Source organism: Protopterus annectens, chromosome 10.part0 (genome assembly GCF_019279795.1).
Source record: "Protopterus annectens isolate FY-2018-M chromosome 10.part0, PAN1.0, whole genome shotgun sequence".
Classification (NCBI taxonomy): domain Eukaryota; kingdom Metazoa; phylum Chordata; order Ceratodontiformes; family Protopteridae; genus Protopterus; species Protopterus annectens.
In genome coordinates this window covers 341,959,457-341,982,817 of record NC_056744.1, presented here as the reverse complement: position 1 = coordinate 341,982,817, position 23,361 = coordinate 341,959,457, and the positions used below count along the sequence as shown (strand labels likewise).

At 42.8% G+C, this 23,361-nt stretch overlaps 1 protein-coding gene across 3 annotated transcripts in view; it reads left to right on the top strand.

The window, feature by feature from the left end:
• ABL2 (ABL proto-oncogene 2, non-receptor tyrosine kinase) overlaps positions 1–23,361 on the top strand; it is an 843,971-nt gene that overhangs the window by 592,792 nt on the left and 227,818 nt on the right. For all 3 annotated transcript variants that reach the window (XM_044085241.1, XM_044085243.1, XM_044085242.1), the window contains exon 3: positions 10,461–10,756. In XM_044085241.1, the coding sequence (XP_043941176.1) occupies positions 10,461–10,756 (296 nt within the window). The remainder of the gene's footprint in view (positions 1–10,460; positions 10,757–23,361) is intronic.

Sequence of the window (23,361 nt, the reverse complement as noted above, 5' to 3'; positions counted from 1 at the left end):
TAAAAAGGCGTCCAGCATTAAATGATCACCTACCCAGACTATAAAAATGTCATCCAGGAAGCGTAAGTACAATTTAATGTATGATTTAAACTCACTGTTCAGAACATACTGTTCCTCCCAATAGGCCATGATGTAATTGGCATAAATGGGAGCACAAGAGGCTCCCATAGCAACCCCAGTATTTTGCTTGAAGTAATGTCCTTCAAAATATATAAAGTTGTTACAAAGGACAAGTTCCATAAGTCTAACATACAAATTAATTTGTTCCTGTTCATACATACCTGAGGCACACAATTGTTCTTCCAACCAAATTAAACCCACATGGTGAGGTATTACAGAAAACAAATTACAGACATCTATGGTGACACATAAAATCTTGGTATTTTTACAAATGTCCAAATGCTTAATTCTTTCCAAAAAATGCCATGAATCTTTTAAAATATGGGTAAATTTCCTTAAACCAATTTTCATGTGGTGATCCAAATATTTACTAATAAAGTGGACTTTACTTCGCTTTCCATCAACTATGGGTCTAAATTTAACATTGTCTAGACCCTTATGGATTTTTGGTATCCCAAATATATTACTAATAACCGGGAATTTATTTAACAAATATTCATAGTCTTCTTCGTTAATCTCACCCTGTAGAAGCACGTCTTCTAAGGAAGCATCCATTTTCCTAAAGGCTATATTAATTTCATTCAGGCTCATTTCAATATAGCTGTCTTCCCAGAGCATGGCCATTAAAATACTAATATAATCCTGCTTGTTAGTTATCACAACACCATTACCCTTATCCGGTTTCATAATTCTAATATTGTCAATATTACTTATTTCATGGAGTATTTCATATTCTCTATCTGTCATATTATAGTGTGACTTATTCCATTTATTCTTTTTATAATAATTCCTTATGTTCTGTTCACATATTCTTTCAAATAAGGCTATAGTGGGGTTCATTGCAGGATTAAACATGCTTGGTTTTGACAATCTACTTCGTTGACCTGAACATGTGGGATCACTACCACTAAAATAATGCCTAAGGTTTATTTTCCGTGTGAAAAGTTTTAAATCCACCAATAGGTCAACCATATTCCCTTTTCTAGATGGAATGAAGTTAAAACCCTTAGAAAAAAAATCCGCATGTTTGCTATCTGAGTGTTGGAATAATTATAAATTTTGAAATCACCAACATTATTGGAGAGAATAATTGGATTACTCAAAACACCACACCCTTTGAAACCTAACATTACATTAGTCCATTTCAAATCTATACATGAACTATCTGATTGATTCACATTACATTCAATAAATTCTGTAGTAACTAAATCCACATTTGGTGCATTAGACACATTGAGCAAATTGCCATCTTCGTCAAACACATTAGAGGGCATATATACACTTAAATTCAACAATGGTTCCACATCCATTAATACACCATTAGCCTGAACAGATGCTTGATCAAGTAATTCAAGATCAAAAACATTGGTGTGACAAAGATTAACATTGGTAGTCGTGAGTTCACTGAAACCCACTTGATCTTCGGTGCAAATTGATTCACAAACAATGTTTAACTTAGTAATACATGCTTCACCAATACACACATCATGATTAATCCCTATTTTATGCAAACTAAACTGTTCATCTTGTATAACTTCCGAGAAGGTGGCGATAGTACTACTAACACCTTCTTCTTGCCTTGAAAAACTAAGCGTGTCCGTATCAGGACAAACTAATGGCTCACATGCATTAGGAGTCCCATTGTGAAAATTAGTCTCACATTCACATCCGTTGGCCTTAGAATGTTCCTTTGGCAGAATATTCCAACCCTCACTTAAATCCTGAACATCCCCAAAGTCAGAAACCACTGTATAATTGTTTACATTGAACCGCTCAGAAAAGGACACCGTTGAATCTGTAGTAAACAATGAAAAATCAAAAGTCTTACCCCATAAAAAATTGAAACGAGGTATTACGAACTCTTTTGAGCTTTCCCCAAGCCACGCTGTTGGCCGAATCCGTGATTTCTTAGTTTCGACCGTGCTCCCAACCAAACCGAGTCGTTCTCTTCGTCCTGTTGACCCTGGTTCCTTAATCTCTCTGAACGTCGCACACCTTCCCCTAAAGGGCCGCTTCCAGATGAGTTAGGACTAATGTAACCTCCGTTATCTTCCGGTGGATCAACGTCACAATTTTCTCGTCTCCGATAGGTTTTCCCTTTTTGGGCGGGATTAGAATGATTCTCCCGTTCTGCTAGTGGATAAACAGCGCCCCTTTCATACACTTGGATATCACGCTTCAGTTTGCTTAACTTTTTGTTAAATATATTTTCACAACTCCGGTCAATGTCACTAATAATGTTCACATAATTTGTATAAAACTGATCAAAAAGCAAGTCATGGATTATTTTACCATTAATTTCCTCTATTTCCCCCACAAGCTTGTCAATATTAACGTTGTTATACTTGACAATCAGCTCCATAATGTGGATTCTCGTAGAGTTGAACAGGCAATGTAGTTCCTCAACCATGTCTTTGCTTTTTTCACATCCGTTTGGGTACCTCCAAACGCGTAACCCTTTGGGGACCAGACCCAGCTCGATGTTCCTATTCAGGTAGCTGTTTTCCAGCTGTGTCTTTTTTAATTTGAACAATTTTAATTCAAATAGTTTAAGCAACTCTACCATAGACTGATTCAAATTAGAATTGTTACGCTGAATAGGAGCACTGTCCTTTAAAAAGTTGAAACCATTGTTTTTCCAGGCAGCACATTGGGGTTTATTACAGTATGACATTTTTAAATACATTATATTTTATGTACTAGACTGACCTACACGTTAGAGTATATATGTTGAATGTGTTAATTAATTGTTTTAATTGAATTCATTGTGGATTTTAATTATCTGTTAATTGAATGCACTTTATAAACGGCTATGCCAATCTGAGGAAGTCATTGTTCTTGACGAAACCTAGGTCATTGGTGAGCCAGTTGTGCGGTTTGTTTCGAATAAACTTGGTGGTTGAACTACGTTCTTTTTTGGTTTTAACCATGGGAAACCAACCCCTCAGGGGGTCAGAACACATTCCACTAGGGCAACATCTACCTCTACAGCATTTCTCAGGGGAGTCCCTACCAGGGACATCCTGGAAGCTGCTACCTGAAGTTCTGTACACACCTCCACCAAGCACCACCATGTGCCTATCTTCTCCATATTTAAGGCAGGTTTTGCAACAGCAGTTCTGTAGGGCATCCTAGCCAGCCCTAACTCTTTTTGACTGCCTCCACCCTTCTTCAGCTTTGGAAATCTACCAAAGTGTTATGACTGCATCAGTGAAACACGAAGAATATAGTACAGTTGTGTATACTTACCATAAATGTAGATGTTCGAGAGTATTCACTGTTGCAGTCCTGGTTTCCCTCCCTCCTATCCCCTGATCTCTCTCTCTCTATATATAGATTATATATATAAATATATATATATATATATATATATATATATATATATATATATATATGTGTGTGTGTGTGTGTGTGTGTATATTTTTTTTCTCTGCCTTTTACTCCCCCATTTCAGGGGTATTGGTATTTACTTTTTACTGTTTGTTTTCCCCCACCATAACTTAGCTCCCTATTGGGGGGGCTCCTGACATTTGAGGCAAGAAAAATTGATATATCGGCTGCCTGTTTCTATACCCCTGACATCCATCCTGGATTGACAGCAACTGATGCAAAAGTACTTATTCACTGGTATTAGGGCCGACTGAGGGCTACCTACAGGCAGATAACTAAGTGTGATTACTGCAGCAGTGAATACAGTCAAACATCTACATTTATGGTAAGTGTACACAACTGTATTTTATCTGTAGTTATTTCGGTCTAATGTGCACCATGGTACCAGCCCTTTCCCTCATTTTTGCCTCCATTTCAGAAGATCAGCTCCTCTTTATGGAAAGTTTGATGTCCTTCAAGGATGCATCTGCAGTCATAACAAATGGGTTGTCCTGTCGTCAGGCAGCCCTTCGGTCGGCCGGATTCCAAAGTCTGGGTCTGGCCTCGGCTGGTGTCGCACTTCACCCGACGTCATCTCTGCTGGTCTTCGGGTATAAAGGCATCAGCCGACGCCATTTTCCTCGGTCTTTCTTGCCGCGTGGCGCCCGAAGCAGAAGTTGTTCGCAAGTGCCGGTCGGTCAGATCCAGAGATTACTACTACCGAATACTACTTCAAAGACTACTAAAAAGCTAAGTACCCCGTTGGGGACTCTTTCTTGCCTCAGCCGATGTCAGAAAAAGTAAATAACTGTTTAACTTGTGGGAAACAAATACCTCATAAAGATTTCCACTCTTACTGCTTACCTTGTTTAGGCCCAGACCACGACGTAGCAGCCTGTTTAGCCTGTGCTTCCTTCAACCGACAAACGCTTAGGCGTCGGTCGGAGTTCGCTGAACAGTTCTTCGGCTCAGATTTTGCGTACATTATGCCGTCAGATCCTCCGACATCTCAAATTGTTAAAAAACGCAAAGAAAAAGACCGACACTCGCGGTGCGCGGTTTCGGCCGAAACCACGGTTAAGCAAACCGCGAGTGTCTCGGTTTCGGCCGAAACCGAGCAAACGGGTCAATCTTCAGCCGAATCCATGACTACTTCCGAGGCCCCTGCTACCCTTGTTGAATCGGCCTCTGAAGTTTTGCCTACTCCAGTGGTTCCTTTAGAATTATCGGACACCATCCCTTTGGATGTCTCTACCCCAGCACGTGGTGCTGCTAGGCCTCCTGCAGCCATGTCTATTAAGGCCTTTGCCAGGGCTAAAGCAGCCAAAACTGCTAAATCAGTGCCTGTTAAGCCCCCCTCACACAGGCCCACTTCCAGTTCTCAAATGCTTACTCTGGCAGAGGATCTCATCTCTTTAATAAGGGGATCCCAATCTCACCCAGACAGGGCCTCTCAGCCTCCTGAAAAGAGACCTAGAGCAGAGCCCCCAGAACCAGTGTCCTCAGATGATTCTTCTAATGACTCAGACATTACAGATCAACCAGAGGCTCCTTTGTCTACTTATGAAGATTCCGATGCTGAGGAATCTATTCCATCTGCCTCTCCACCAGAGGAGTTTTCCTTTGGAGAAACATTGCATGCCATGAGAGAGCAATTCCAATGGCAGGGACAAGATTTCTCAGATTCAAGAAAAAGGCTTAGGACCTTTCTACACTTACCGCAACATAGGCCCTTAGCTATACCTCCAGTTCTTCCTGTTGTGGATGATGCATTTAATGATGTTTGCACTGCTCCTGATACTTTACCTCCAGCCCCTGCCAAACCCGATAGGTTTTACAGGGTACCGGACACTCATCACCACCTATACAAAGCCCCACTCGCAGATCCTGAGACTGTCTCCCAGGGACCTAAGGCAGTAGCTTCGACCTCAGCAAAGAACCCTCTCCCTTCTGAAAGGGAATCCAGGTCCTTAGAGAGATGGGGTAAGAAAGTTTACACCTCTGCTACCCTCTCAGCTAGAGCTTTGAACTGTCAGTTTCATATGATCCAATACCAAGAGTTTATGCTTGATCAGTTAACTAAGAAACTGTCCTGTCCTCTAATGATTCCTTAGATAAGAAATATGTTCTGGAAATGGTGAATAACATTCAGCAGGTTAGTAACCATTCTTTAAAATGTGGCTATGATGCACTGGAGGCTTCATTTAGATCAGCAATGACTGGCACAGTTATAAGAAGGCATGCATGGTTGAAAGAACAGGTCTTGCCGGATCATGTTAAAGCAAAGCTGTTAGATGCTCCTATGGATAAGGCCTGTCTATTTGGTTCTCCTGCCCAGCAAGTAATGAAGAAAATGGAAGAAAAGGCAAAATCTGTACAAACAGTTAAAGATTTCTTACAGGTTCAGCCACCAAGGTTCAGCAGGAACTGGCCTTCGAAAAACTGGTCCTTTCCAGACTCCTCTAAATCTCAAAGGGGCAGGAATAGACGATCCAGAGGCAGAAATCAATCCAGAGGAGGTGCCTACAGAGGACGCCAGTGGCAAGTCAACAACCACCGAGGCACAGACACAACCACTGCCACTGCAACAGGGCAATCACAGTGACTTGACTCTGACACCGCCTACCAGGGAACAGATAGCAGCACCCTTAGGCGGAAAGTTAGCCTTATTTTCAAAAAATTGGCACTATATCACAAAAGACAAGTGGATTCTGCGGACTATAGACCAAGGCTACAGGTTTCATTTCCACACCTTACCAGTAAAAAGAGGAATGCCAAACCTACCCCCAAATCAGAAAACAGAAGCTCTAAAACAGATAGCTCATTTAACAGAAATGAGAGCTGTGGAAAAAGTACCACCAACAGAGCAGGGCAAAGGATTCTACTCCAGACTCTTCCTAGTACCAAGAAAAGAGAAAAGTTGGAGACCTATTCTCGACCTGTCCGCCTTAAACACATTCATCATTGTTCCAAAATTCAAAATGCTGACCTTACAGCAACTTCTTCCCATGCTGGGCAAGGAGTGTTGGCTGGTAACTCTAGATCTCAAGGAGGCATACCTGCACGTCCCCATACGACCAAATTGCAGAAGATACCTCAGATTTCTTGCAAGATCAGAGCATTATCAATTCTCAGCATTGCCCTTTGGCTTATCTACTCCGCCCAGAGTATTCACAAAATGCCTGGCATCAGTAATCGCTCATTGCAGGCTACAGGGAATCCAAATTTATCCTTACCTGGACGACTGCCTGATAGAAGCGGACAACAAAAGCAAGTTGACAAAAGACTTACAAAGAGTCATTTGCTTACTACAAGCCCTGGGATACACAGTCAATTAAAAAAAATCAAGACTAATACCATCCCAAACAAGAACGTTCTTGGGGGCAGAATTGGACACAGTAAAGCAGATGGCTTTCCTAACTGCAGAAAAACAAGAACAACTCCCTCTTTACTTCTTGGCATTAACAAAGCAGAACAAATTAACAGCAAGGAAAGTACTGCAGGCCTTGGGCTTCATGGCATCATGCATTATCCTGGTCCCCCATGCCAGACTGCATATGAGAAAACTTCAGTGGTACCTAAAGAATTTATGGTCTCAACACAGGCACAGCTTAGAAACCAAAATTCCACTAATCCCATGCCTGAAACAAGAGTTCCTATGGTGGGTTCAAGCGTGCCAGTCAAACCCAGGCTTGCCCTTCAAAAACTCACAAGCAAGCCAAACCATCACAACGGACGCCTCAGACCTAGGTTGGGGTGCCCACATGCTGGACAAATGCATACAAGGATTATGGACCCCAGATCAACTGCACCTGCACATAAATCAAAAAGAAATGCTGGCAGTAAAATTAGCAATCCAGAATTTCAGACCATTCCTCAAAGAAGGCCATTTGATGATAAGGACAGACAACACCACAGTCATGTGGTACATCAACAAACAGGGAGGCACTCATTCATACCTCCTATGCAGAATGACTCTGGACCTATGGAATATGGCTCTGAGCTACAACATTCAGTTACAGGCAATATTTGTACCGGGGAAAGAAAACATCCTAGCAGACATGTTAAGCAGAACAACCTCGCATGCTCACGAATGGATGCTACACCTGGACATCTTCAAGGCCATCATACAGAAATGGGGAATGCCACAAATAGACCTATTCGCATCCCCACTCAATCACCAGCTCAAGAAATTCTGCACAAGGACATACCACCCACTTGCATGGAAGGTGGACTCTATCCTTCAGTTGGAAAGGCCTGACAGCATATGCATTCCCACCTCTTCCCTTGATGCACAAGGTACTACTGAAAATCAAAGAGGAGCGTCCAAGGATAATTCTGATAGCTCCAAATTGGCCAAGACAACACTGGTATCCATTGCTGAGGAGCATGTCTCGGAACAGAGCGTGGACACTTCCCCTGATGCCTTTGATGTTAACTCAGAACAACTACAACATCATGCATCCAAATCTACAAACTCTACAACTAACTGCCTGGAACATTGCATAACAGCAACTAACCCACATTTATCCCAAAGGGTTAAAGACATTATCCTGGAGGCCCGCAGACCTTCGACTAGAAGGAACTATGCAGGGAAATGGAAAAGGTTTGTCATTTGGAGCACTGAGAGAGGAAAAGATGTGTCAAAGGTAGATATTGCCAACATCCTAGAGTATTTGGCAAAGCTTCTCCATACAGGCCTGTCCTATTCCTCCATCAAGATTCATGCATCAGCTATTTCTGCAGAATACAGCTTCGATCCCCCTGTTTTCTCACATCCTCTACTCAGGCAGTTCCTCAGAGGAATCAAGAATGTAAAACCTCCTAGGAAACCACCATTACCAGCACTGGACTTGAACTTTGTGCTAGAAAAACTGACACTCCCTCCATTCGAACCAGCAGCAACAGCAGATCTTCAACACCTATCCTGGAAAACTGCTTTCCTACTGGCAATTACCTCAGCAAGAAGGGTTTCGGAACTACAGGCCTTAATGGCAGTACAACCCTTCCTAATCTTCCATCAAGATAGAGTATCCATGAGAACTAATCCTACATTTATGCCTAAGGGTGGTATCCAGAGTGTCTCTAAACCAGGCAATCCACCTACCTACCTTCTTTCCCAATCCGCAGAACAGGGGGGAAAGACTTCTGCATACCTTGGATGTACATAGACAGTTACGCTACTACCTGGACAGAACCAAGGGCAATAGAAAATCTGACCAGCTTCTAGTAGCCTATGCAACAGGAAGGGAAGGAAAAGCAATCTCCAAACAGACAATCTCCAAGTGGATAGGAAATTGCATAAGATTCTGTTACTCCTACCATGGAAAGCCAATTCCACAGAACATAAGACCTCACTCTACAAGGGCTACAGCCACTACCACAGCTTTCTTACGAGGAGTGGCTACCAAGGACATTATTGAGGCGGCTACTTGGACCTCCGTGCATACATTTGCCAAGCATTATAACTTACCTCTATACTCTAGATCCCGAGCAGGGTTTGCTACTGCTGTTTTGCAAGGGATCCTAACTACACCATAATGACTGCAGATGCATCCTTGAAGGACATAGTACAGTTTTGTACCTACCATAAATGTAGATGTCCGAACAGGATAGCATCTGCAGTCAGGATTACCCACCCTCCTTTCCCCTCTGTGGTACTCCTAGGGTATTTACCCTCCTAATAGCTAGCTGGGGGGGGGGATTTCTTATGGTGTATTTGTTTGTATATATGTACATACATGCTTATTTTTTGTGTTTACCTTCTACCTTTTTGGAAACATTGGCATTCATCCAAAATTTAGCTCTCCAAGAGGGCAACTGGCACCTGGGGCAAGAAACACTGAGGAAAATGTCGTTGGCTGATGCCTTTATACCCGAAGACCAGCAGAGATGACGTCGGGTGAAGTGCGACACCAGCCGAGGCCAGACCCAGACTTTGGAATCCGGCCGACCGAAGGGCTGCCTGACGACAGGACAACCCATTTGTTATGACTGCAGATGCTATCCTGTTCGGACATCTACATTTATGGTAGGTACAAAACTGTACTTTCTGTTGGTTACAGAAAGTCACTGTAGAACCATTCCTAGGCCGTCAGTGGAGTAAGAGCTTTTACTTGCATTTTTTGTTGGCTTCCTTAAGATGGAAACTTTCTAATCCTTCTGAGAACCTCTCTTCCTGTGTCCCTTGCGCTACAGTTACGTATCGGGCACCACATAGGATGTAACAACTGCAGTATTCAGACATGCAGGGCTCTACTTCCATATAGACGTGTTCCTTGTACTCTTAATTTCTGCAGTTTGAGTTTCAGTGGGCACCACCTTTTATACTCATGTTTTATGGACCATGTAACTTCTGCATATTGTTAACATTAAAGATCACGGTGCTTCAGAAAACAGCACATGTATGTATTCCTTTATTTGAAACATACCCTTTTACAAACCAAGAGTTTCTGTAGGTTTGCTAAAGTAACTTTGGGTTTCTGCTTAACATTCCCAGGCATACCTTATTTATTTCAGTTGGTCTTCCACATGGCTGGTGATACTGCAATGGCAAGGGAATAGAGAAAATGTAGCAGAATGAAGCAGACATACAAACAACTCTGCAGTAGGTACATTCGTAGTTAATGCACTGTCGTGGAAATTGTTGACATTTGACACTTGAGTGTAGTTTTGATGCTGTCAGGTTATCATTGCATGATTTGGTTGTCCCAGACTGTGGTGCATTTCCCCATCCTTTATTCATCTTGTCACAGTGGTGAAACTTCCTGAGAGACTTGCTGGTGTTAGCAGTGCATGATTGTATATAGTTTCTTTTTTGGAGATGGCTATCGTCAAACCTTTGGATGCTAACAGAGTATCATGGAAAGTGGTAATTTCCTTAGTTTCGGAGCTTGAGATTGTCATGACATGTTTTATTGCACCCCAAGTCATCCTCTGTTGTAGAACCATCTCTTTTCTTGTCCCACCAGGAGAGAAGCTTCGAGTGTTGGGTTATAACCAGAATGGTGAGTGGAGCGAAGTACGTTCAAAGAATGGCCAGGGTTGGGTGCCCAGTAACTACATCACTCCTGTCAACAGCCTAGAAAAGCACTCATGGTACCATGGGCCAGTGTCCCGGAGTGCTGCCGAGTACCTTCTCAGCAGTCTCATCAATGGTAGTTTCTTGGTGCGTGAGAGTGAGAGCAGCCCTGGGCAGCTGTCCATCTCACTCAGGTACGAAGGCCGTGTTTACCACTACAGGATCAATACGTCATCTGATTGCAAGGTGAGTAGCCAGAAAAAGAAACCTTTCATTTTGTGTTTGTGAGAGAGAGTATGGTTGTGTCTTCTGTCCTTTATATCTTTTGTTGGAATGCAAATGAAGTACCTAGATTATTTTTTTCTTCAGTACGTCTGGTTCATAAGAGGTTACTAGGCTAACAGCCATAGAGCCCTTACAAGCCTAACCATATTTATCCCGAATTGCCCCAATTGTTGGTGGTTAGTTGAGTGAATTGCAGAGGTAATGGTAGTTAATACCGACTTCCCCTCTCCAGGAGAGACATGGGTGCCACCCCGGAGAGAATTTGCAGTCACCCATCCATTGATTTAAGTTGCTTTTGAAGAGGGTCAGGAGGGCTGTGTTTCACATGAATTGGAAGCTTTTTCCAGAGAAGTGGCAGTCTCTGTGAGGATGTCTCTCTCTCTCTAGCGTGACCTGTTCATGTCGGAGGCTAAGTTAAGATCCATGGAACAAGTGACCCTCGTGCAGTTGATTTATGAATGTGTAGCATTTCCATCAGGGGCCGGGTCAGAGATTGCCCTGGAAGCCAGGCACAGGTCACCCCTTTGCATCTTGTAGAAGGCGGAATACAGTGACAGGACTTTCGGTCTTTCCATACAAGACTTGTTTTGTGTATCCTGTAATTTCTTGGTGAGAAACCTTTGTGGTCTCCAGTTGTTGAAGGTGTATGATGAGGTTAATGCAAAAGGAGCACTGTACTTATTGGTCTAATAAGGGATGAGTCTAATAACTTATAATATTCTTAGATCTAGATGCGACACCTTTACTTATGAGATGTGCCACACAGAAGGATTTCCATACTGCTTTGGATACGTGGTGGTCAAAGTTCAAATTATCACCCTGAGTACACAGATCATGTACAACTGAGTCTACACTTGGGGGGGGGGCTGTCTCTAATGTGATTAGCAGAGATGTCAGCTTTCCCAAAGGGAATAATAATGCATTTTTTGCATTTAGCTTTAGTCTGTGGTTTTGGCACCAATCATTTGTCTGCATTAACCCTGTATGTAGTATATTAATATCATGGGGGACTCTATGGTTGCTCCTAATCTGTCATCTTCAGTGAACACAAGCCGTCCAAGTTTGCCTGGACTTCTGAGAATTACATTTTGAACAGTAAGGGGCCCAGCACAGAACCCTGCAGTACTGGTGACTGGTCTTTTGCTAGAGGTGAAATCACACATTTTGATAGTGTGTGTCCTGTCTGTGAGCCAGTTGGCTACCCATCTGGTAATGTAGGGGTTAATTCCCAATTGGTAGAGTTTCTCTATAATACTTTGAGTGGGAAATTTTGTCAAATTCCTTGGCTAGGTCAAGATAGGCAGTGTGCACCGTCATTCCCTCATCCAGAGCCTTGATGACTTTCTTGAAGAGTCAACCATGTTTGACGCATGATGGTAAATTCCTACAGTGAGTCTTACTTAGCTTTCTTACTTACATTTTTTTTCTTTTATCAGGGTCTCTCCACTAATACTTCAGCACTGCCATGTGTTTTCCTTTTGAAAGTTTACTGTCTATGAATCCTCTACATATGTCTGCTACCTGCACAAAAAGGTCATGTTATACCCCCAGGTATTTCAGGAAGTCTGTCAAGTTCCTTTGTGTACAAGAGCTGTCATTTATGTGTTCCAATTCAGTACTGCTTTTTGCTGCCTTCAGCGTCTGAGGAAGACGTATAATGTGACCCCCCCCGACACACACACACTTGAAGGCAAATTGCCATTTGAATGGAGCAGGGTGAATCTTTAAAGGTAGGTTTTATAGGTCTGTGAACAGGGCATATTTGTAGATTTGTATGTTGACTGTCGTACATGCCTGTTGAAGAGAGTTGCATTCTTTAACAGGTTGTCCTGCAGATCAGTAAAGATGATTCCAGTGCTGAAGGCTAAGCTGTGTGAGAAATAACGGAGTGGATCAGCGCTGTATTAGAAGAATAGCAGGGAGGAATCTGAAAGATCATGTTTAAGAGCTTGATAGCATTAAATGGTTTGTATTGCGCAGATTGAAGAGGAAGAAGGGTGCGGCTCTCATATAGGAGAATACAGTCAGAATTCAGCAAGACGTAAGAATGCCGTTGTTTGTATTTTGAGAGAAACGGGACAGCATGTGGTTCTGCTTAAGGAGTGGAAGCCTGGATCGAGAAGGTTAATTTGTATCTTTGGGACATTCACTGCAATGTGAGAAAGGCATTGTCACTGTAGGGCAGCACTAGACTGGTGCAGTTACCAGAGAATGGCACCTTGCAGTGGTGTACATCGCTACTTGCGTCAAGCAGAAGTGAGCTGCAGCAGTTCAGCAACAGGACTTGACAGTACATGCTGTTTACTGCAGCTGAGGAAGAAATAACCGGTATTTACTTAGCCCTGTCCAAGTCCAGATATAGCATCATAGGTAGTTTGTGGTGGCTTAGCTGGTTGGAGTCTGTAAGGAATGCTGCTCGAGGACAGCTGTCACTCAAGAAAACAGCCTTGGGGTACAATCTCCACACATCACCCTTGTAAGCCCACAATCCACAAACAGGCAGGTCATGTACACTGGCAATTTATTAACCCTTTTCTTTTACCACCTGTGAAAATCAACAGGGTTTTGAAGACAATGGTAACATTTTTCTTCTTGCCTGTTTAGGTCTTTGTGTGACCAACTGAGAAATACTTATCCTTGGCAACAGCACATTATAAATACTAACAGAGAAATGAGAACAAGTGAAACTGTGGTCTGTCTTGAGTAAGTCTGTTGGGTGGAGAAAGGAATTTAAATTGAGGTATGAGTAATGTGTAATAGTGAATGGGTGTGGAGCAGCATGTGTGAATGTGTGTTTTGTGGAAAACTTAATTTACTGCATGCTGCATATGGCCAGGCAGTCTGAATGGGATGTGGAACAGAATCAGGAAGTGAAGTGCAAGGGCCTGAGGTTTGAGCTGACCTACCTGAAAAAGAAAAAGGTGATGACGTTTATACTGGAGTCAAGAAATGCATTTTAGTTTTGGGAGGTGTTACCTTCCAGGTCTTGGGAAGGGTGGGATTGGGATTGGGCTGTATTTGTTATAGATATGAATGTTACAGGAAGCAGCATGGCCTGCAGTAACGAGAGCAGGTCTGAAAAGTGTGTGTGTGTAGGTGGAGCGCAGAACTGCATACTTTATCTTATGTGGAGATAATAACGGGGTGATTTCAGGTGTTAATAAGGTGGTAAAAGGGATATTACAGGGGAAATAGTTTGGCTAGTTAAAGAACTTTTGGTTTGGTTGATTTAACAGAGTAATAGTTACAGGAAAAGATTGAAGGAAAGCAGCTTTAGACAGCGCTTTCTTACATATTGAGAAAAAGTGGGAGCAGAGATATGAAAAACAATAGAGAGGGCAATTTCAGCACTAGACTTTGACAAGGAAATGTGGAGTGAAAATATGTTAAAGAGTAGCGGAGAGTAGACACATGAGTCTGATTTGTGGGACAGGGAATTGATGTTTTATTAATAGAGAATTTGGCAACTAGGGGAGCTGGTTGGTTTAACACAGGTGAAGGAAATCATTGACTATATAGAACCCATTGGACAGCAAGATAAATTACCATCAATTCAGAGAAATGACTGAGTGAGTTTCACAAGCGTAGTTATATGGTGTGCCTTTTGTTTCACAAGCATAGTTATATGGTGTGCCTTTCATTTCACAAGCGTAGTTATATGGTGTGCCTTTCATTTCACAAGCGTAGTTATATGGTGTGCCTTTCTTTTCACAAGCGTAGTTATATGGTGTGCCTTTCTTTTCACAAGCGTAGTTATATGGTGTGCCTTTCTTTTCACAAGCGTAGTTATATGGTGTGCCTTTCATTTCACAAGCGTAGTTATATGGTGTGCCTTTCATTTCACAAGCGTAGTTATATGGTGTGCCTTTTTGCTCATATATGAGCACCTCGCTCAGCTGATTGACGCTGCTAAAAGGTGTTCATGTGGGGAGGGGGTCACCATGATGGCAGTATACTTTGTACTGCAGCCGTCCTTAGAAGGCTTATGTCTGGTGTCTCGGTTCTGTCCTTTGAACCTGTCGTACTTCTGTATATTTTTTATCGGGAAGGGTAGTATGCTGTGCTACTGCAGTGGTTTCAGTTCTGCCAAAAGGTCTAGAAGGGAGTCCGGCTTCTGTTGCTGACATCCTTCAGGTTACTGAATTGAATCTCTGGTAGTGAAAGCAATCATGTCGTTGTACGCAGGATATGTGTATTTAGGGATTGAGTACAATAACTGCAGAATGCACCACCCTGTTTTTTTTTTTTTTTTTTTTTTTTTTTTTTAAAGGGGAGGTGGAAAATGATAAATGTTCTGAGTTGCAGCTTTTGGAGGAAAGTTGATGGTTCCTTGCAAGGTACATCCAGCTTAATTAAAACAGTTTTTTATACATTAGGTTCTATAAATGTATCTGTGATCCATCAGCTGGCACCTTGCGTAAGACTGATTAGCTGCCAACAGTTTTCCAAAACATTTTATGTAAGGCGCACCACCCTTCCACTCAAACATGCATCACTGCAGGGAAGGCGCACTGCATCCTTTTGTAACCAGCTTACAAGAATGACAGACTTATTTAGTTATAATGCATATGTTTTGAAAATTCTGTTGTGTGAGCTGCACAAAATGAAATAAGTCTCTCACTGATGGAGTAAACAACTAATCATTCCAGATGACAGTTATCAAAACAAGATCCAACCTATTTGAATAGATGGAGAAGACCCAAAGCACTTAAGGTGTGTACTAAACTTAGCTAGATGTATGGATGTTGATCTGTGCTGGAGGCAGTGTGCCCCCCCCCCAATGAGCAGAGTACCTTGAATTTTAAAAGAACATTGTGAGAAAGTGCAGGAAAAATTACCAAAGTGACAACTGCTTCAGTGGGGCCTTAAAGTTGGAACTTCAGTTTTTATTGGCTGTGAGAAGGTAATAAGTCACAATGTGTATGTTTTAGTGCACCTCTATATGTGTTGTATTGCCTACCTAGTTTACATTGTGGGAAAGATGACTGCAGAGACGTACGTAATGTGCTTCAGTATAAGCAAGAGATGTATCACAGGTAATAGAGTCAGAAATGGGTAACACGAGACTTCAGCATCAGTTGAAACAATGCCAGTGTTAAACTAAAAAAAGGGCCTGACTGTATATGAACCTGCTGACATTCTTGGAGACTTGAGGATCAGTTTAGTGGGCATGTGAGCCATTCACAAGGCAGTGCAGAGAAGTTAAACTGAGGCCTTATGTTTACCACACCTGCTGAAAACATTCATGTTTTATTCAGCATTAATGCAACTTGACAGTCTTGTGTAAGTAACGTTGTCTGAGGTTAGAGAGCATTGCAGAACATTTAAAACAACCAGGCTAGCATTTGTTTTAATATTTTTTTCTGACAGCAGTGGCAACTAAAACATGGCCAAATTTGAATCGGGTGTCTAGGCTTCATAATGCTGCCCTGAATATTTCTTAGAAATGGGAATGGTACAGTGAGACAAACCCTTGTAAAACAAAAAAAAAATGCAGCATTGACTTTTCATTGCAAACTTGTTTATAACAGTGTAGATATAAAGGCCCTTGGTTAGTGGCTACAAACTTCTGAAATTTCTTTTTCCTGCCAGTCATGTTTTCCATCAATCAGAGACCATTGATTTGCCAATTTTTTTCCCAAATGTTACTAATAAAGGGGAATACTGTCTACATTTTTTGGATGTACACACAACTGAGGATGTTCTTTGTGTATCACTGTTGCAGTCATTACATTTGGGTTATCTGCCTGCAGGTAGCCCTCAGTCGGCCTGAATATCAAAGTCTTGGATTCCTGCGTCGGATGCTGTCTCTTCTTCCATGACGTCAGGTCGTCTGGGGTATAAAACATGCAGCCGATGCCATTACACCAGTCTTTCTGCCATGCAGTGTCTGAAGCAGAAGCAGTTCGCAAGTGCCGGTCATCCGACTCCTGAAATTTTCGTTTTCGAATTTCAGAACCAAAATCTTCAGAAAAGCTAAGTACCCTTTTAGGGATCCTTTTTCTTGCTCTTAACAGATATCAGTAAAAGTTAACAATTGTATTACCTGTGGAAAGCAAATACCTCATAAAGATTTTCATTTGTACTGCATTCCTTGCTTAGGCCCAGACCACAACGTCCCTCGCTGTCGGTTTTGTGCCTTATTCAACCCCGGACAATTCGTCGTCAGTTTCTTTTTGCAGCAAATTATTTTGGTACTCTGTTTAACTATCCAGAAATGGCTTCGGTAAGCCATCCGACAACTGACATTCTGAAAAAAGATAAAGACTGAGACAGACCACATAGGTCCAAGGCTGCCGAAGACGTTTCCGTTAAGCTAGTCGCCAGTTCACCAGTACTCAGTGAGGCGCTTTCACAGCCCCTGATACCCGCTACTTCAGATTCGCAGGCCTCTACTGAGACCCATTCGGAGTCCAGTATGTTGCGAGATGCTTCTTCGACTATGGAACCTGTGGGTGTCTCTACCTTGGAAGGGTCTGGAGCTGCTGTGCAGGCACCGGCTTCTGAGGGTGTATTCAGGCCTACTGACTTGCATTTCAAACCTACGCCATCTTCTTCTTCAAGGCCTAAAACTCGACCCACACCTAAAAAACCGACATCCAAACCGCATGGTCAAGCCCATATGCCTAAAAAATAAATAAGAATGGCTGAAGACCTTATTACTTTAATTAGGGAAAGCCAGCCTTCTCCCTCTAAGAGACCTAGAACTAATTTTCCTTCTGATTCTTCTGATCAGGATTCTGAAATTTCTGTTTCTTCTGGTTACCAGGATTTGCCCTTATGTACCTATGAGGATTCTGATGCAGTGGATTCCATCCCCTCTGCTTCCCCTCCAGAAGATTTTTCTTTTGGTGAAACCTTGCACACTCTTAGAGAGCATTTACATTGGGAAAGGCAGGATTACTCTGACTCCAAAAAGAGGCTTAGGGAATTCTTACTCCTCCCTCAGCACAGGCCTTTAGCTATCCCTCCTGTCCTGGACATCGTAGATGATGCCTTCTTGGAATCTAGCCTGGCCCCAGAAACTTTACCTCCAGCTCCCAGGAAGCCTGACAGGTATTAGAGTACCTGACTCTCGCAAGTTACTCTTCAAGAATCCTACTGCGGAACCAGAGACCATTTCCCAAGGACCTAAAGGCATTAAGGCTACTACTGCCAAAAACCCTACCCCCTCTGATAGAGATTCCAGGGTCTTGGACAGATGGGGTAAGAAGGTATACACTTCTGTTACTTTGGCCATTAGGGCCTTAAACTGCCAGTTTCGTATGTTAAAGTATCAGCAGCATATTATGGGACTACTTGAACAGAAAATGATGTTGATTTCTGACTGTGCTGAAAATAAAGAATTACAAGAGTTAATGCATTCTGCTGAACAAGTTGGTAAACATACTTTGCAATGTGGTTTTGACTCTTTAGAAGCATCATGCAGGGCTGCTGTCACTGGGTCTGTACTTAGAAGGCATGCTTGGCTTAAGGAGCAAAATTTGCCAGATTATGTTAAAGCTAAATTACTGGATGCTCCCCTAAACCAAGACTGCCTGTTTGGCAACAAAGCAGAAGTCGTCCTTAAAAAGATGGAGGAAAAAGCTAAATTTATGCAAACTGTTAAAGATTTGCTGCAAGTACAGCCTCCCAGATTTAGCAGACATTGGCCTTCTAAGAATTGGTCCTTTCCTGTCTCTTCCAGGCCTTCTCAGTCTAAACCCAGGAGCAGCAGATCACCTAGGCTACAGTCCCAAGGTACTAACAGGAATAAGCAGTGGAGGGCTCCCACTTCCAAAGCTGGAAGTAGTAAGACACCCCCTATGGAAAAATGTCACAATGACTTAACCTTAAACTTTTCAAGCCCTGCTCAACTACCTGCTCCCTTAGGGGGAAAGATCGCCCTGCATGCAAAAAATGGGAACTCATTACCCAGGACAAATGGGTTTTAAGTATAGTTTTCCAAGGATACAGATTCCACTTCCACACCTTATCAACCCCAAACGGTTGGCCAGACCTACCCCCAAATCAGTGGGCAGAGGCTCAACAAAAGATTCTCTCTCTTCTAAGTATCAGAGCTATTCAACCTGTCCCAGCAGAAGAAAGGGGACAAGGTTTTTACTCAAGACTTTTCCTGGTACCCAGGAAAGACAGCTCCTGGCGTCCTATCCTGGACCTCTCTATTCTAAACACCTTTTTGGTAATCCCAAAATTCAAAATGCTAACATTTCAACAGCTGCTTCCTATGCTAGGCAAACATGCCTGGTTGGCAACTTTTGACTTAAAGGAAGCTTACCTGCACATTCCAATAAGGGAATCTTGCAGGAAATACCTACGCTTCAGAGCAGGCTCCATGCACTATTAGTTCTCTGCACTTCCCTTTGGCTTATTTACTGCACCCAGGGTATTCACAAAGTGTCTAGCTCCAGTCATTGCATTTTGCAGGCAAAGAAATATTCAAATGTACCCATACCTGGACGATTGTCTAATTCAGGCAGAAAGCCAGGACATGCTACTAAAACATATGGCATTTGTAAACAAACCTCTATCCTCACTGGGGTACACCATAAACGAAAAGAAATCTCATCTAGTATCCTGCCAACAAATTGTATTCCTGGGAGCAAGCTTGAACACAGCTGCCCAGATGGCTTACCTCATGCCAGAGAAACAAGTTTATTTGACAGCCTACTTCAAATTACTGGCCACAAAGACCCAGCTATCTGCAAGGAAAATCCTGCAAGCCCTGGGGTTCATGACCTCTTGCATTCTACTAATTCCATATGCAAGACTGCATATGAGGAAACTACAATGATATCTAAAAAGCCTATGGTGTCAACATTCTCAGGACCTGGAATCCATGATTCCTTGCATAAAGACAGAGTTCCTTTGGTGGGCAGAGGCCTGCTACCACAACAAGGGGCTCCCATTCACTCTCCCCTCTGCCACCCAAACCCTAGCAACAAATGCATCAGACTATGCATGGGGGGGTGGGGGGGGGGCTCACTTGGCAGGGCAGTGCATTCAGGGCAAATGGAACCAGAGTCAGATGTACTTGCATATCAAGCAAAAAAAATATTAGCCATACAGAATTCCCTGATAGCCTTCAAGGACCACATTCTTCCAGGACAATTAAACGCCAGTGTTATGTGGTACATAAGCAGGGGGGAACCCACTCGTACCCTCTCTGCAGACTAGACATGGCTGTGTAGATCACATCCTTGAGCAACCAAGTACACATACAAGCTCAATTCCTGCCAGGCAAGCTGAATTCACTGGCAGACCTAAGCAGCAATCTCATGGACCCCACACAAGTGAAAACTGGAACCAAAGATATTCAACCTTTTGAGAAACAAATGGGGGAATCCAGAGATAGACCTGTTTGCCTCCCCTCAGAACTACCAATTGGACAAATTCTGCACAAGGACTCCTCACAGTCAAACTTGGAAAGTGGATGCACTGTCCTTCACCTGGGAAAGCCTCTTGGGTTATGCCTTTCCCCCACTGCCTCTCGAAAGTTCTGCTAAAGATCAAACAGGACAAACCAAGGACAATAGTGATTGCACCAGACTGGCCACGCCGGCACTGGTGTACCCCCTCTTGCACAGTATGTCACTGCTGGAACCATGGCACCTGCCTCAGACCCCTTCCCTGCTGTCCCAGCAGGAGGGCCAGATTCTGTACCCTCCGCTTCAAACCCTGAACCTTGCAGCCTGGCTAATTCCTTGAGCTCTCCAATAACATCCCTCGGTACGCAGGTGCTGGATGTCATTCTGGAGACAAGGAGGCCTGGTACTAGAAAATCCTATGCTGAAAAGTGGAAAAGATGCTGTTCCTGGAGCCAGACACAGGGGATGGGCACAACGGTGCCCAGCTTACGGCATATTCTTCAGTACTTAACAGAGATGCCCCACAAGGGCCTTTCCTTCTCATCAATTAAAATTCATGCCTCTGCCATTTCAGCTCATTATAATTCTGAACCACAACTCTTCTCACACCCCCTGCTAAAGCAATTCCTCAGAGGGGCCAAAAATTTAAGACCACCCAGGAGAGACCCTACTCCAGCCTGGGACCTTAACTTTGTATTGGAAAAGCTCACTCTACCTCATTTTGAGCCAGCTGCAACTGCAGACTTGAAGTTCCTTTCTTGGAAAACAGCCTACCTTCTAGCCATCACTTCAGCAAGGAGAGTGTCTGAATTACAGGCCCTCATGACAGTGGAGCCATTCACCATCTTCCATGCAGACAGGGTGTCCCTCAGGACCAATCTTTTATGCCCAAGGTGGTGTCTAGTGTGGCCCTTAATTAGTCCATTCATTTGCCTACTTTTTTCCCAAATCCACAAAACAAACGCGAACGAATACTGCAGTCTTTGCACGTGCACAGGCAGCTTAGATTGCATTTGGACAGGACTAAGCCTCTCAGAAAATCTGAATAGCTTCTAGTTGGCTTTGCTGCAGAGGCAGAGGGGAAGGCCATTTCAAAACAAACCATTTCTAAGTGGATAGCCCATTGCATTCATTTTTGCTATAAGCACCATGGAAAACCTACCCCACAGGGATAAGATCACATTTCACCAGGGCTGTATCTACCTCTACAGCCTTTCTCAGAGGTGTCTCTACCAGGGACATCCTAGAAGCTGCTACCTGGAACTCTGTACATACCTTCACCAAGCATTACCACATGCCTCTTTTTTCTAAATCCAGAGCTGGTTTTGCCACTGCAGTTTTGCAGGGCTTAATAGCTGGCCCTAATGCTCTCTAACTTCCTCCTCCCTTCCTTAGCTTTGGGAATCAACCCAAATGTAATGACTGCAACAGTGAAACACGAAGAATGTAGTACACACTGTTTTTGGAAGGTCAGTTCGTGCAGTGACTGGCACCTTTTGTGGCAGGCCAAATGTGGAGCAGGCTGAGCAGGAATGCACTCACTAATGTACAAATACTTCCTGAATTAACATCGCTACACATACAAACATCAAATCATAAAGGAGAAGGATGGGAATGACAAAGCGTACTGGTCGTAAGACACACTAACCTTGAACTTCCGATTGTCATATGCAAAAGTTAGGATGAAACTACATTAGAACAGTTGCATCATTCACAAGGGGAGGGTGAAACTGCCATACACCAAGGGGAGGAGGGAGTCTGGTGTGAGACGTAACTGTACTAATGCAAACAATAGACTGAAAATATACATTAGGTTAGTTATCTAATTCACAAGGGGAAGGTGAAACTGCCATACACCGTGGGGAGGAGGAAGTCTGGTATGAGACGTAACTGTACTAATGCAAAGGGAGGAAGGAACTGTGCTTTTTGGCCATTAAGTCATACACTAAGAAGAGATGGAGATCTGTATTAGGGCAGATACCTCGTATACCGGGGGTGGATTTGTATTAGGGTAGATACCTCATATACCAGGGTGGATTTGTATTAGGGCAGATGCTTCATATTACTAGAGAGATAAGGAAGAAGATGACATTTGCATAGGGCAGTTACCGTCCTACACTAAGAGGAGGAGGAAATTTTCATTAGGTCTGTTACATTGTACACCACGGATAGGAAGAAACTGTAGAATGGGATATCTGCATGATGTACCAAAGGAAGGGAGAAACTGTAGAATGGGATATCTGCATGATGTACCAAAGGAAGGCAGAAACTGTAGAATAGGATATCTGCATGATGTACCAAAGGAAGGGAGAAACTGTAGAATGGGATATCTGCATGATGTACCAAAGGAAGGGAGAAACTGTAGAATAGGATATCTGCATGATGTACCAAAGGAAGGGAGAAACTGTAGAATGGGATATCTGCATGATGTACCAAAGGAAGGGAGAAACTGTAGAATGGGATATCTGCATGATGTACCAAAGGAAGGGAGAAACTGTAGAATGGGATATCTGCATGATGTACCAAAGGAAGGCAGAAACTGTAGAATGGGATATTTGCATGATGTACCAAAGGAAGGGAGAAACTGTAGACTGGGATATCTGCATGATGTACCAAAGGAAGGGAGAAACTGTAGACTGGGATATCGGTATGATGTACCAAAGGAAGGGAGAAACTGTATAATGGGATATCTGCATGATGTACCAAAGGAAGGCAGAAACTGTAGAATGGGATATCTGCATGATGTACCAAAGGAAGGGAGAAACTGTAGAATCGGATATATTTATTTATTGACATTTGTTAACCGGGTTTGTCCAGCTGGGCTTGTGGCCCATTTTCAGTGGAGACCCGAGGAGAAAAGCTCCAGTAATACATTTTAAAACAAGTACAATTTTAAACAATATTGATATAATAGCAGTTATAGCAAAATGATTCACATATGTTGGGTTACATGCATAAAGTTAAAGTTGCATTAAAAAGAAGCTAAGTAACAATTTTACATTGCTATAATTCAGTAGGTCAACAATAAACATTTTTTTGTTTGTATAAAATTGTGCAAATGCATAGTAGACACATTGGAGAGAGAGGTGTAATGTGGTACTAAGTATGGCCATTTTGAGGGTACATAAAGGGAAGGAAGACTAGGTAGGGTCATGGCAAGGGTAGGTTCTGGAATTGAGAAAATAAGCTTTAAGTTCA